Source organism: Aquarana catesbeiana, linkage group LG03 (genome assembly GCF_042186555.1).
Source record: "Aquarana catesbeiana isolate 2022-GZ linkage group LG03, ASM4218655v1, whole genome shotgun sequence".
Classification (NCBI taxonomy): Eukaryota; Metazoa; Chordata; class Amphibia; order Anura; family Ranidae; genus Aquarana; species Aquarana catesbeiana.
The window spans coordinates 61911097-61923715 of NC_133326.1; the positions used below are offsets into that span (position 1 = coordinate 61911097).

The 12619-nt window shown below is 41.7% G+C and overlaps 1 protein-coding gene across 1 annotated transcript in view; it reads right to left on the reverse strand.

Annotated features, from left to right (window-relative positions):
- HOMER2 (homer scaffold protein 2) overlaps positions 1-12619 on the reverse strand; it is a 287886-nt gene that overhangs the window by 86797 nt on the left and 188470 nt on the right. The window contains exon 6 of the mRNA XM_073618606.1: positions 6539-6695. Coding sequence (XP_073474707.1) covers positions 6539-6695 — 157 coding nt within the window. The remainder of the gene's footprint in view (positions 1-6538; positions 6696-12619) is intronic.

A 12619-nucleotide genomic window follows, 5' to 3' on the forward strand; every position in this document is an offset into this window, starting at 1 on the left:
GGCTGCACCCGACAGCCGATCCGTAGATTGGCTGGGGTGCTGACATTGCGGACTCCCTGGACAGGTAAGTGTCCATATATTAAAATTCAGCAGCTGCAGTATTTGTAGCTGCTGACTTTTAATCTTTAGTGGGGTGGGCGGACCTCCGCTTTAAAGGGCTTGAAAAGTCAGAAGGTTTATCATAATGCATATGCATTAAGATAAACAAAAAACCTTCTGTGTGCAAAACACTGAGAGAGCTGGTGGAGGTGCTGCCAATCACAACAGGAGGCACACCTCTCCAGCCTGTGTACTGTATATTGTATATTATGGGGAGGTGACGTCTCCATCAATTCCCCTGTTAGATCCGTCCTGCTAATTACTAGAAACAAATCAACATGGAGGAGGAGAGAGGGAGGAGCTTTGCACTGAACACTAAGTATATGTCCACAAATAATGACTCGATAGTCACGTGGGCTGTCGAGACTAAGCAAAAAGGCAAAGTGAAGGCTTGCCGATTCACTAAAATTCAGAGCATGTGCCGTAGAGGTGGCAATGGGAGATCAGCAGGATCTGATACTGCAGCGGGGACACAGAGGAAGGTAGTGCCAGTGAGAGATAAGATCAGAACTATTACTCTACATAAAACAAATGTTATTACGATTAAGAAATTATGTTTAGCATGCAATATTACATGTAGAGACATTCATAACACTTTTGGGTGTGCTGATAGCACTGAGAGGCTGAGCCAACTGCCATTTAGGCATCTGGGTGGATCCTTATATCAAAGTCAGGATTCCTCAAGAGTCTGGAGCGGCTAAGCGATGTCAGCGGACTTTAGCCTGCTATCGGCTGAATACGGATCACAGGAGCGCAGGCCTAAGTACACTCCTGTGACCCACAGGACAAGTAAGGCCAAAAGAACTTTTTGGCCCTACTTTTCCCTTAAGGAGAAGGAAAGGATACATTGATACTTAACAGAGGGGATTATTTACTAAAGGCAAATCCACTTTGCCCTACAAGTGCAAACTACAAGTGCAAAGTGCACTTGAAATTGCACTTGGAAGTGCAGTCGCTGTAGATCCGAGGGGGACATGCAAGGAAAATAAAAAACAGCATTTTAGCTTCAACATGATTGGATAATAAAATCAGCAGAGCTTCCCCTCATTTCAGATCTGCCCCTCAGATTTACAGCGACTGCATTTACAAGTGCACTTTCAGTGCAATTTCAAGTGCACTTTGCACTTGTAGTGCAAAGTGCATTTGCCTTTCGTAAATAACCCCCAGAGTGTATTCACAGTGGTGGGTTTAAATGTTTGTGAAAACGTATTTGGCAGGTGTGAAAAATGCTGCAAATTGGGAATGCTTTCAGAAATAGAAGGATCCATGGTTTATTTGTATCAATTAACAAAATGGAAAGTAAATGAACAGAAGAGAAATCCATATCAAATCAATATATTTGCATTCAAACCAGCATCAATTCTTCTCAGTACACTTGCACATAGCTTTTGAAGGAACCCGCCAGGTAGGTTGTTCCAAACATCTTTGAGAAGTGATTACGGATCTTCTATGAATGTAGGCTGCCTCAAATCCATCTGTCTCTTCATGTTATCTCAGACAGACTTGATGAACTTGAGATCAGGGCTCTGTGGGGGCCAAACCATCACTTCCAGGACTCCTTGTTTTTCTTTACACTAAAGATAATTCTCAATGACATTGGCTATATGTTTGAGGATGTTGTCCTGCTATAGAAAACATTTGGGACCAATCACATGTCTCCCTGATGGTATGGCATGATAGAGAAATATCTGCCTATATTTCTCAGCATTGAGGACACCATTTATCCTGACAGAATCTCCAAATCCATTTACAGAAATGCAGCCTCAAACATTCAAGGATTCTCAACCATGTTTCACTGTTGCTTGCAGACACTATTGTACCTCTCTCCAGCCCTGCAGCGACAAACTGCCTCCTGTTACAGCAAACGTTTCACATTTTGACTCACCTGTTGCCATTTTTCTGCTCCCCAGTTCCTATGGTTTCGTATATAGGACATAGAAACAAGGCTATGCAACTAATAAATAGCGGTGTGCAAGCGTACTAAGAAGAATTGAAGAATTGATGCTGTTCTGAAGGCAAAGGGCAGAAACGCCAAATATTGATTTGATTTGGATTTCTCTTCTGTTTATTTTTACTGACAAAATGGAAAGTAAATGAACTATTAACACTTCTATTTCTGAAAGCATTCTTAATTTACAGGAATTTTTTCACACCTGCCTAGTACTTTTGCATAGTACTGTATGTTGTTGGAAAGTACGGTATTTTTTGCACTGTATCTACTTTTGTGATTATAACACTATATATTCAAAGATTAAAAAAATATCTGCTGCTTTTCAATTAAATCAGAATATTTTTTTTAATTACAAGCAAGTCCAACCGTTTTTTCTTTTTTGCACCTACAATAGAAAGGCGCAGTAATTGTTAAATGTGATCCATGTTATATCCATATGTTTTTCTACATGGTATATAAAAAAATAAAAAAGTGTCAGCAAGTAGAAGGGCAGGTTATGTCTGATATGATTGCAGGAAGATGCAATCATTAAAGGACAATCTGTGCCTTTGAAAAGCCCATTTGACGAATCAGTCAGTTCCTTAATCCAATCCAACAAATATGTTCCTCGGTTTTATTTAGTTTGGAAGTAAAAATAGCAGCATGTACTGTCTTTATTTTTTTAAAGTAGAGAACAAATTGAACAGTGTATTACAGAGGCAAGCGGTTATATAAATTATTTATTAACAAAAAAAAAAAAAATCACTTTCCATTTAGTTAGTAGGCATTCAGAAGAGTTTCAGCATATTAGAGCAAAGCGGGAGGAAAGTTTTCAAGACATGCTCTGTTAGTAAAAAGCTTTAGGGAGTCACGTGATATACTTTAGGACAAAACAAAATTTAAATAATTAAATGTTTTCCATTGACACATTGGAATGAATGTTTTATGCATAGATTATGAAACAGTGGCTGCTCTGTATGGCAAAAAGTTCATTCTAAGTCCTCATGCACACGGACGTTTTTACAGCTGCTTTTTTGAGCTTTTTTTGCAGCTTAAAAAGGCCTGTCTATGTTAGTCTATGGCTTCATGCCCACCTAGGCGTTTTTGAGCTGCAAGTGGCATAGGCGTTTTTAAGCTGTAAAAAAAACCCAGGACCAGTGGGTTCTGAGAGACGTTTTTCAGCTGTAAAAACGCTCTAACGCTGAAAAATGCCATTCACCAAAGTTTTTTAACGTTTTTGATCCATTGTAAAAAAAAAAAAAAAAACGCTAAAAAACGCTACGCGGAAAAACGCTCTAAAACGCTATTGCAAAAACGCTGAAAAAAGCTGAAAAAAGTAAAAAGATACTGGCGTTTTCATAACGTTATTTTAACAGCCTGTGTGCATGAGGGCAGACCTAATGAAAAGGCATATGCTCCAGACAAAAACATTTTTTTTTATAATATTCATATCATGACACATAAATATTGCAGAAAAACATGTATAATGAAAATCAGAATACCTATACTTGGCAAGGTGAAAACAAACACATATTACAAAGTTTAGAACCTTCAGCTAATCTGTTTGGGCAAAGCCTCTTTGGTGTTTAAAGGAAACCTGTACCGAGACAAATTCGAAGTCTGCCATTGCCGAAGCTCCTCTTCTGCCTGATGCCCGGCTGTCAGGATGATCCTCTGGCTTTCTGAGTTAAGGGCCAGGAACAAGCAGGCAGATAATGAGTTCTACTCTTAGAGAATCTGCTTTGAGTCGGTGACTGTGAGAACATTGAATCAAGTAGTCACCAGGCAACCAGCATTTTCAGTAGACTAGCAATGACCGCTCCATATTTGTCTCGGCAAAGGTTTTTGTTTTACACCCAGTGGGAGATTCTTTTGTATGCAGTGCGTTCTTTTTTCCCAGGAAGCGTTGTCTAAATTCTGCCCACCTGTGTTCGTCTACAAAATAATGGAACAGAAAAAATGATGTCCATTCTCTTACTAAAAGTCATGATCCATAACAGGATGAGCGGGGGCTACACATGGCTCTAGGACAAGGGCCTCCAATCTACAGACCACATGGCCTGTAGCTATGGTCAGTGGCATATCCTTAAAGCAGAACTTGACCCAAAAGGACAAGTTCTTCTTGTCTGTCTCCTCCTCCGCTCTAAGGTTTGGCCCTTCATTTTTTTTTTTTTTGGGGGGGGGGGGGTTAGTTACCTAGTTTTGACAGGTACCTGTTCCCACTTCCTGTCAGATCGCCACAGCGATCCAAGGGGAAGTTCAAACCCCCCCCCTCTTCACCTGCAGCCTTCTGGGACAGATCACAGGTCCCAGAAACAGAAAGCTGCGGGGCCATTCACAAAGCACAGAGCAGTTTACACGTGTGCATTGGGAAGCCAGCTTCGAAGCCACAAGCAGCCACAGCTGGCTTCCCAAAGTATACGTGTCGGCGTGTGAACCCAAAGTTGGCCAAAGAGCTGGATTGTGTTAGGACAACACTGCATCCCCGGACAGGTAAGTATCCTATTATTAAAAGTCTGCAGCTGATGTCTAATTTTTTGTTTTCAGAATGAGGAACTGCGAACTGCTTTGACCACTTTAGGTTCACCCTATAGCAGCTTTACTGCTACAAGGGGGCACCTGTGCACCAGATCACGTACATATACCTGATCCGACACTTCTGGGAAGAGGGCGTGCATCCAGCAGCTCGCTTCGGCCCAGCGGAAGCTGATGAGCGGGTACCGGGTACTCGATGTCCTCCGGCACCCGCTGATCATCAGGCAGAGAGACAGAACTGCAATCTGCCTATGTAAACAAGGCAGACTCTCATTCTGACAGGAGTGAAGGGAGGGATCCTGTGTCCCTGCAAAGCAGGGAATACATGCTATCTCTTCCCCTAGTAAAAGCACCTCACATTGTATAGTAAAACGCATTTTAGGCACACAGTTAACCCTTTGATCGCGCCTGATGCTAACCCCTTCCCAGCCAGTGTCAGTAGTACAGTGACAGTGTATATTTTTAGCACTGATCACTGTATTAGTGTCACTGGTCCCCAAAGTGTCAAAAGGGTTAGTTAGTGTCCGATTTGGCAATATCACAATCCGGCTATAAGTTACTGATTGCCGCCATTACTAGTAAAAATAAATAAATAAATAAAAATATCCCATAGTTTGTAGACGCTACATATTGGCCTAAATTGATGAAGAAATGTGAATTTTTAAATTTTTTCATTGGATATGTTTTATAGCAGAAAGCAAAAATATTGTTTTTTTTTTTCAAAATTGTCTGACATTTTTTTGTTTATAGTGCAAAAAATAAACACAGAGGTAATCAAATACCATCAAAATAAAGCTCTATTTGTGGGAAAAAAAGGACAATTTAATTTGGGTACAGTGTCGCACGACCGCGCAACTGTCAGTTAATGTAACGCAGGGCCGTATCGCAAAACATGACCCGGTCATGAAGGAAGGGGGGGGTAAATCTTCCGGAGGTCAAGTGGTTAATGTGCGCAGGTTTAGAGATTAAGGTTAGCAAGAGCAAGAAGGATTAAGGTCAGCAGCAGCTGCCTAAAGTCTCCACTTCAACCCCCACTTCTTATGTACTGTAACTGATTTACAGGGAGACTCTGAAAGGGATCCTTATGTAAAGGGGATTCAGATAGGGATGCTGATGTAAGGAGGACTCTTATGGGGACCCTGGATTTTCCGCCCATGAATATTTGTAAAATATATCATGTGGTCCTCATACTAAATTTCTGAGACCCTTGCTCTAAGACAGGGGTCTCTGAACTGCGGCCCTTTGCCTGCCTTTATCCGGCCCTTGGGGCACTAATCCTCCCACTGATATGAGACCCAATTCTGCCATCTAACACCAACAATGGAGTATCATTTTTCCCACTGACACTAATAGGGCACTATTCCTCCTTATATCTACAATAGGGCACTATTCATCTAACCTAATACCAAATGTGGTGATGTTTACTCCTACTGATTCCAGAAAAATTTCCACTCCCGCTGGCCACAATCTGGCCCTCCTGAAGTCTGAAGGACAGTAAATCAGCCCTTTGTTTAGAAAGTTTGGAGACCCCTGCTCTAAGACATTCCATGTAAGTATTGGAACCTCCACTGCTATAATTATTAAACACAAAAAAATAAAGATCCGCAGTATAGGAAGATTTTAAAGAAAACATTTAAGTTTGCTGTTCACAGATGCTCTTGAAATGATACAGATTCCTAGTGATCGTGACACATTTGTTCTCTTCTCATACAAAAAGAAAAAATAACAGTTCTGAAAATAACCAGAGGCCAGGTGTCAGCTGGCACAGAGCATACAAATAGCAAGCCATGTATAGCAGGAAGGCCAATGGCCACTAACTGGGAAGAAAGGACAGTACAATAATCTTGCTGCATGTGGAAGCCATGAAATCTGTGACTGTCGCCAAACATTTCTCCACTCTTACTAAGTGTAACTGACAATTCCTGCAAAGACAGAACCACTGTCAGCTGAAAAGAATGAACATCATTACCTTACCTTATTCCTGAGTTGGTCATTCTCATCTTTACATGATAAAAATTGTTTCTTCCAATGTTCTACACTAGCAATAGACTCCTGAAGAGCCAAGGACAACCGGGCATTGCTCTCCCTCAGTGTCTCCAGCTCAGTTTCCCACTTCTTTACGTTGGAAGTGCTGAGAGGAAAAACAAACACAAAATATTAGATTTTTTTCTATTTGTGCAAAGCAAATGAGTTTTGGAGAAAAAACAAAAACAAAGAACGGCAACTGAAAAGGTTATAAATGTTTGTTTAAATATACAAGTTCAGCCCCTTCACGAAAAGACCATGAGGGCCACAGCGTTGGAGATCAAGGCTTCTTTTCATTGTTATCGGTATATTCTTAGCTGCTCTGTTTAAAATCTTTTGAGCAGAGCTCAATAGCTGAAGCTCAAAGTAAAGCATAGTACACACCAACAGTTTTTTTTGTTCAACGTTGAACAAAAAAAATACACGACTGCTCCGGACTCTGCACTGTACTAATGTTCTGATGTTAGTACAGCAATATCCCCCGCTGAGGGCCGCCCCCCGCCAGAACACTTTGATCAGCGCTCTCAGCTATTGGTTCTCCAGCATGCTTGTCAAACCGGCTAAACGTCGGCCAGTTTTTATTGGACCGGCCGATGTCTCCCGACATTTGGCCAGTGTGTATGGGCTTTACTCAGAGTTGTGATTGTTCACCACCCCCTCCCCCCAACACATTCAGCCAGGCTATACGGATTTTAATCCAAGATTCAGAAAGCGACCCTGTCACAGAACAAAAAAAAAATTGGATTTTTTGTGTTTACTGTAAATTCCATTTCTTGGAGTACATGGAGGGACACGGGGATTCAGAGACTGTTGGCTTATACCGTTTCCTACAGAAAGATTTGGACACTGGCAAAAAAAATTGACCAGTCTGGTATAACCCCTCCTACTCCCATCAAACCTCAGTTAGGTAGAAAAGAAACGCCAAGAGCATGATCATAGACACGGATGGGCATGCTGAGCGTAGGTGGGGTTATACTGGAATAGTCACTGTTTTTTTTAATATGTTAACATAATAATGCTTTATTTCTAATTATCATTGCAATTATTTTATTTACAAACTGAATAGTTACAGGTAGGGAAAATGACAAGGATTTTCTCTCCCCAAGTCATGACCTCCCTGACATCAGCTCCAACCACAGCCTCAGAATAGATTTACAAACCATGCTGAGGCTGTGTGCAGGAAATCAGCTCTTGATTACAGCCTCAGAACTGTTTACATACATATGCTGAGGTTGTGAGGGGGCAAAAACAAAAGGCACAATTGCATTACCATATAAAAACATTTAAAGGCCCAGAATGCTCTGTGACATACACCCTGTATCAATTTGTAAAATGAGGACTTGCACCAATAAGCCATAACCCACCTAATATTGAGTAGGTCCCTCTTTTGCTACCAAAATGGCCCTGAACCATTGAGGGATGGACTCCCTAGACCTCTGAAGGTATGCTGAGGCACCTGCCACCAAGCTGTAGCTGTCAGTACCAGATCCTTTAGGCTGGGTTTATGCCTATGCAAATTAGATGCGGGTTTCTCCGCATCCAATTCGCATAACAGGAGAATGTGACTGGCTCCCTATGGAGCCAGTTCACATATCTCCATTGCGGCTGCGGAGCGCACTGCACAGAAACGCTGTGCGTCTTTGGCTCCGTTTCAGGGCAGAATTCAGGCATAGATTCGGCCCCGATTCGTCCCTTAAACGGGGAACAGGGACGCACAGCGCTGCTGTGTGATCCGCAGCCGGTTCCAGTGTGAACCCGGCCTTAAAGTAGAAAGGCTCCAACTAAACCTAAAACTTCTGGTACCCCCTTCTAACTCCTATACTAACTACCCTATAGAAGGAGGATGCCTATACTTATCTATTCTCAGAGCGCTGTGGTCCGGTCACGTGATCCCCCAAGTGGCTGGCTTCAGAGGGGGAGAAGCGTGATCGCTCACAACAGATGGATTGCCTGGTCTTAACTATGGGGCATCCATTGTTGGCTGTATCTCCTTTCCCCTGAAGCCGCTGCTGGGAGCAGATCAGACCAGACCAGAGCACCCTGTGATCAGGTAAGTATCAGCATCTTCCTTCTACAGGGTAATTCGTATAGGAGTTAGTAGGAAGGCAGGAGCAGTTTTAAGCTTAGTTAGAGCCTGGAATTCCACTTGAAGCCCTGTATGTTGCAAGGTGAAGCCTCTATAGATCAGATTTGTTTTCCAGCCCATCCCACAGATGCTTGATTGGATTGAGATCTGGAGAATTTGGAGGCCAGTATCCCAAAGACACCTTCTTCCATTACTCCGGGGTCCAGTTTTGGTGCCCACATGATCATTGGAGGTGATTTTAGCTGTGTAAAAGGGTCAACATGGGTACCCTGACCGGTATGCGGCTATGCAGCCTCATAAGCGACAAACTGGGATGCACTGTGTGTTTTGACTCCTATCAGAACCAGCATTAACGTTCACAGAAGTTTGAGCTATAGTTGCCCTTTTATTGGATTGGACTACACAGGCCAGCCTTCCCCATCCTTACATGCATCAATGAGCCTTGGCTGCCCACAACCCAGTTGCCGGTTTTCCTTCCTTGGACCACTTATGGTAGGTCCTGACCACTGCAGACTGGGATCACCACACAAGAGCTGCAGTTTTTTTTTTATCTGACCCAGTTGTCCAGCCATTACAATTTGGCACTTGTCAACGTTTAAGTGCTATTGTAATGAGACAATCTGTTATTCACTTTACCTGTCAGAGGTCATAATGTTATTGCTGATCGATGTATATAAATAGTATTAAAGATTTAACGTATCGGCTTGAAACTTGTATGCTTTAAAATTAAAGCCTTTGTAACCCAAAAAAAAATGGATCCTGTTCCTTTAAAGCATGTTCTACAGCACAGTGCTTGTGCTGTGTAATTTGGCCCCCTGTATTACCTGATATACCTGGCTGATCCTGCCTGGTTCTGCCCTCCCCCATGTAAACTGACCATGGTTTATCATGGCTGCTGAGCCCTGACAGCGTGGTTAGTTTATGTGCTTCCGTCATCCGCAGCTCTCCTGTCCTTCTCCCTCCCTGCCTGTCTGCTCCATCCGCTCCCCAATCCCCTACATCTGCTGGAAAAATAACTGTTTTCTTTCGTTAGTTCCCTCTGTTGGATAACATGATGTTCCCAAATGTATGTGCTTTATAAAAAATATGCTGCCTAATACCTTATTGCAGAGCGGCGCTCACGTGACTGCCCACTGGTCTCCTCTCCTCCTGGCTGACGCCAGCAGGGGATTCTCAGCACCTCCCCCTGCAGCTGTCAGATCGGGAGAGGAGACCAGTGGGCAGTCACTTGAATGCAGAGCGATGCTCAGAAATAAGGTAGGTATTGGGCAGCATATTTTTATAAATCACATACACTTGGGAACATTATGTTAACTAACAGAGGAAACTATAGAAAGAAAAAAGTGTCTTTACAACCACTTTAATTTAAAACAGTTATTGTTTCTCTTTAAATTTAGTGTATGTATATACAGAAATAAACATTTAACAAATGATTCATTTTGTGTCACACTAAACTATTTTTTAATTATGGATTTAGGTTTTTTGTGGAATTATTTAGTATTTGGTAACTGGTCTGATTATCAGGCATAAAGCAAAGAGCATTTAGTAACTGTTTTTTAGTATGAAATGCTGAAACCTATTATAAGCCATTTGTTATTTTTTCTAAAAATGGCACTAAGCTATGAACACTTGAAGAAGAGAGGCAGCAGCTGTTCCATCCCCATGGTTTACATTATTGAGCACACTCAGAGAGCAGCAACTGCTTTCAAATAGATCACAGTATCGGCTTCAACAAGTGTCTGTATTGATCTGCACTGCGGTAAATCTACAGTTCACTTCACAATGCTAAATAATCACACAATTCAGTAAAACTTGAATAATAGACTGTTTAATATCCAAGTACAAAAGAGGCACAAAATATTTCTATATTTACTTTATTACATATAATCAAATAAGAAAATAAACTAATTCTGGCATGAATGACCAATTTAAAATTTCACTGCTAAGAACACATATTATGCTCAGGATACTATGGTATAAAACAGAGGTCTTTAAAATTTCTAAACAAAGGTCCAGTTTACTGTCCTTCAGTCCTTAGGGGGCCCAGACTATGGCCATTGGAAATAAACAAAGTCTTAGGCTTGGTGGTCAGCGGGAATAAAATAAAATACAAAAATGATATAGCGCCTGTGGTCAGTAGGAGTAGTGCCTCATGGTTGGTGATAGTGGGAGGAATAGTCTCCCACTGTTGGGGTCCATTGGAAGAATGGTGCCTCATTGGTGTCAGTGGGAGGAATAGTGCCTAGTACCAGTGGGAGGCACAATACCCCAAGGGCCAGATAAAGGCAAAGGGCTACACCCAGTTCACAGGCCACAGTTTGCTGACCACCGCTATAAACAATGGAATGTTCATAAATGAGTGAGGTTTATTATGAAACCATTGTAAAGCTACAAACTATAAAAAAAAAAGCACACAGGAAGGTGCAAATGCCTAGTGCATTACCCAAGATTTATTAATACAAAGGAACCCAAAGCTAACTGGATACTCACAGAAGACAGAGATACAGCTCTGAGGAAGGGGGTGCATCCCCCGAAACTTATCAGCTTGCCGACACTGCTACGCACCAGTCAGGTCCCTTGATGCCACACTGGCTAATGACTGCATATGTTGACATGCTTGTATCTTCCATTTTCTGCAAGTATCCATTTGGCGGTTGTTTTTTTTTGTATTAATAAATCTTGGGTAATGCACTAGGTGTTTGAGCCCTCCTGTGTGCTTTTTTTTTATTCTGTTTTGGATCCCCTCATCTGAAGAGGGCTGCAATGGCAATGTTGAAGCATTTTACTAGAGGAAATATTGATGCCAGTTATTTGATTTGGTGACAGTCCTTTCAGCACTGAAGCAGTCATTTGGATACAGCTAAGAAATGATCAGTAGGTATAAAGCCCCTGGTCACACCGGTGCAATTTGTCATGCGATTTGACGTCAGTACATTGTCTCTTATCAAAGGTTCCTAGTTTCCCGTGTTCTTATTTTTATTTTCAAGTTTCAGTGTTCCAAGTCTGACCCTGGCTCTGCAAAATGGACTCCAACCAAGTGAAATGTTATTGGCTGCAGAAAGCTTTTCCTTTTCAATTGGGTTAACTGCTGACCGTGAGGCATTCAGGGAAGACCTAAGAGGAGGAGACCGTGGCTGGGTTATAAGCCTAAAGCGGATGTGATCTCCTTAAAAAAAGAGATCAGAGCAGCTGGTAAGCGGCCAGTTATTTTCCAGGTGGAAGAACTTTTCTATCTCAAATCACTTTTCTCTACAGTGTTTTCCTGTTTGAAGTCACAATTATCTGTGAAGGAGAGATATTCCATAAAATAAGAACACTCCACGACCAGCAGCAATATCTGTTTAGAGAATCTGTGTTGTTAATAATGTTTCCAATGACATTTTTTTTACCTTATTATGTGGATAGTTTCTAATACATCCCGGTTTAATTACTGTGATGCAAGTCGTTTGTCTATAGGTCCTAGAACTTTCCTATAAATCGGGATTAATTATGTCCCTTATTAGATAGGGACATTCCACTACTCGTGGATAATTATCATCATTTATATGGTCTTCTATTGCGCAGTTTTTTTTCTTTGACATTTATTTATTGTGTGTATCTCACATTTAAACTGCAGCAGGACCTTAATTGCTGTGTTTTATAGAAGGGCTATCTAGACAGCGCTGTATTTCTATTTGATAAACTATCTAATACTGCAGATAGGGGATCTAGGGGCTGGCTGAGATTGCTATCAAGGTAGTTGCAAAAGCACCGTTTCATATTGCATTTATAGTATGGGTAAGTAAAAGCACAGTAAAAGCACAGACAACTGACAGTCATCAGCACTTTGGCTGTATGATGAGCATTTACAGCACATAGAACAAGTGGTCAATACCTACAAATGGTGGTGTTTTTGTATGAACTATTCACTGGGAGATTCCTCTGACATCCGCTCAACATTTTGA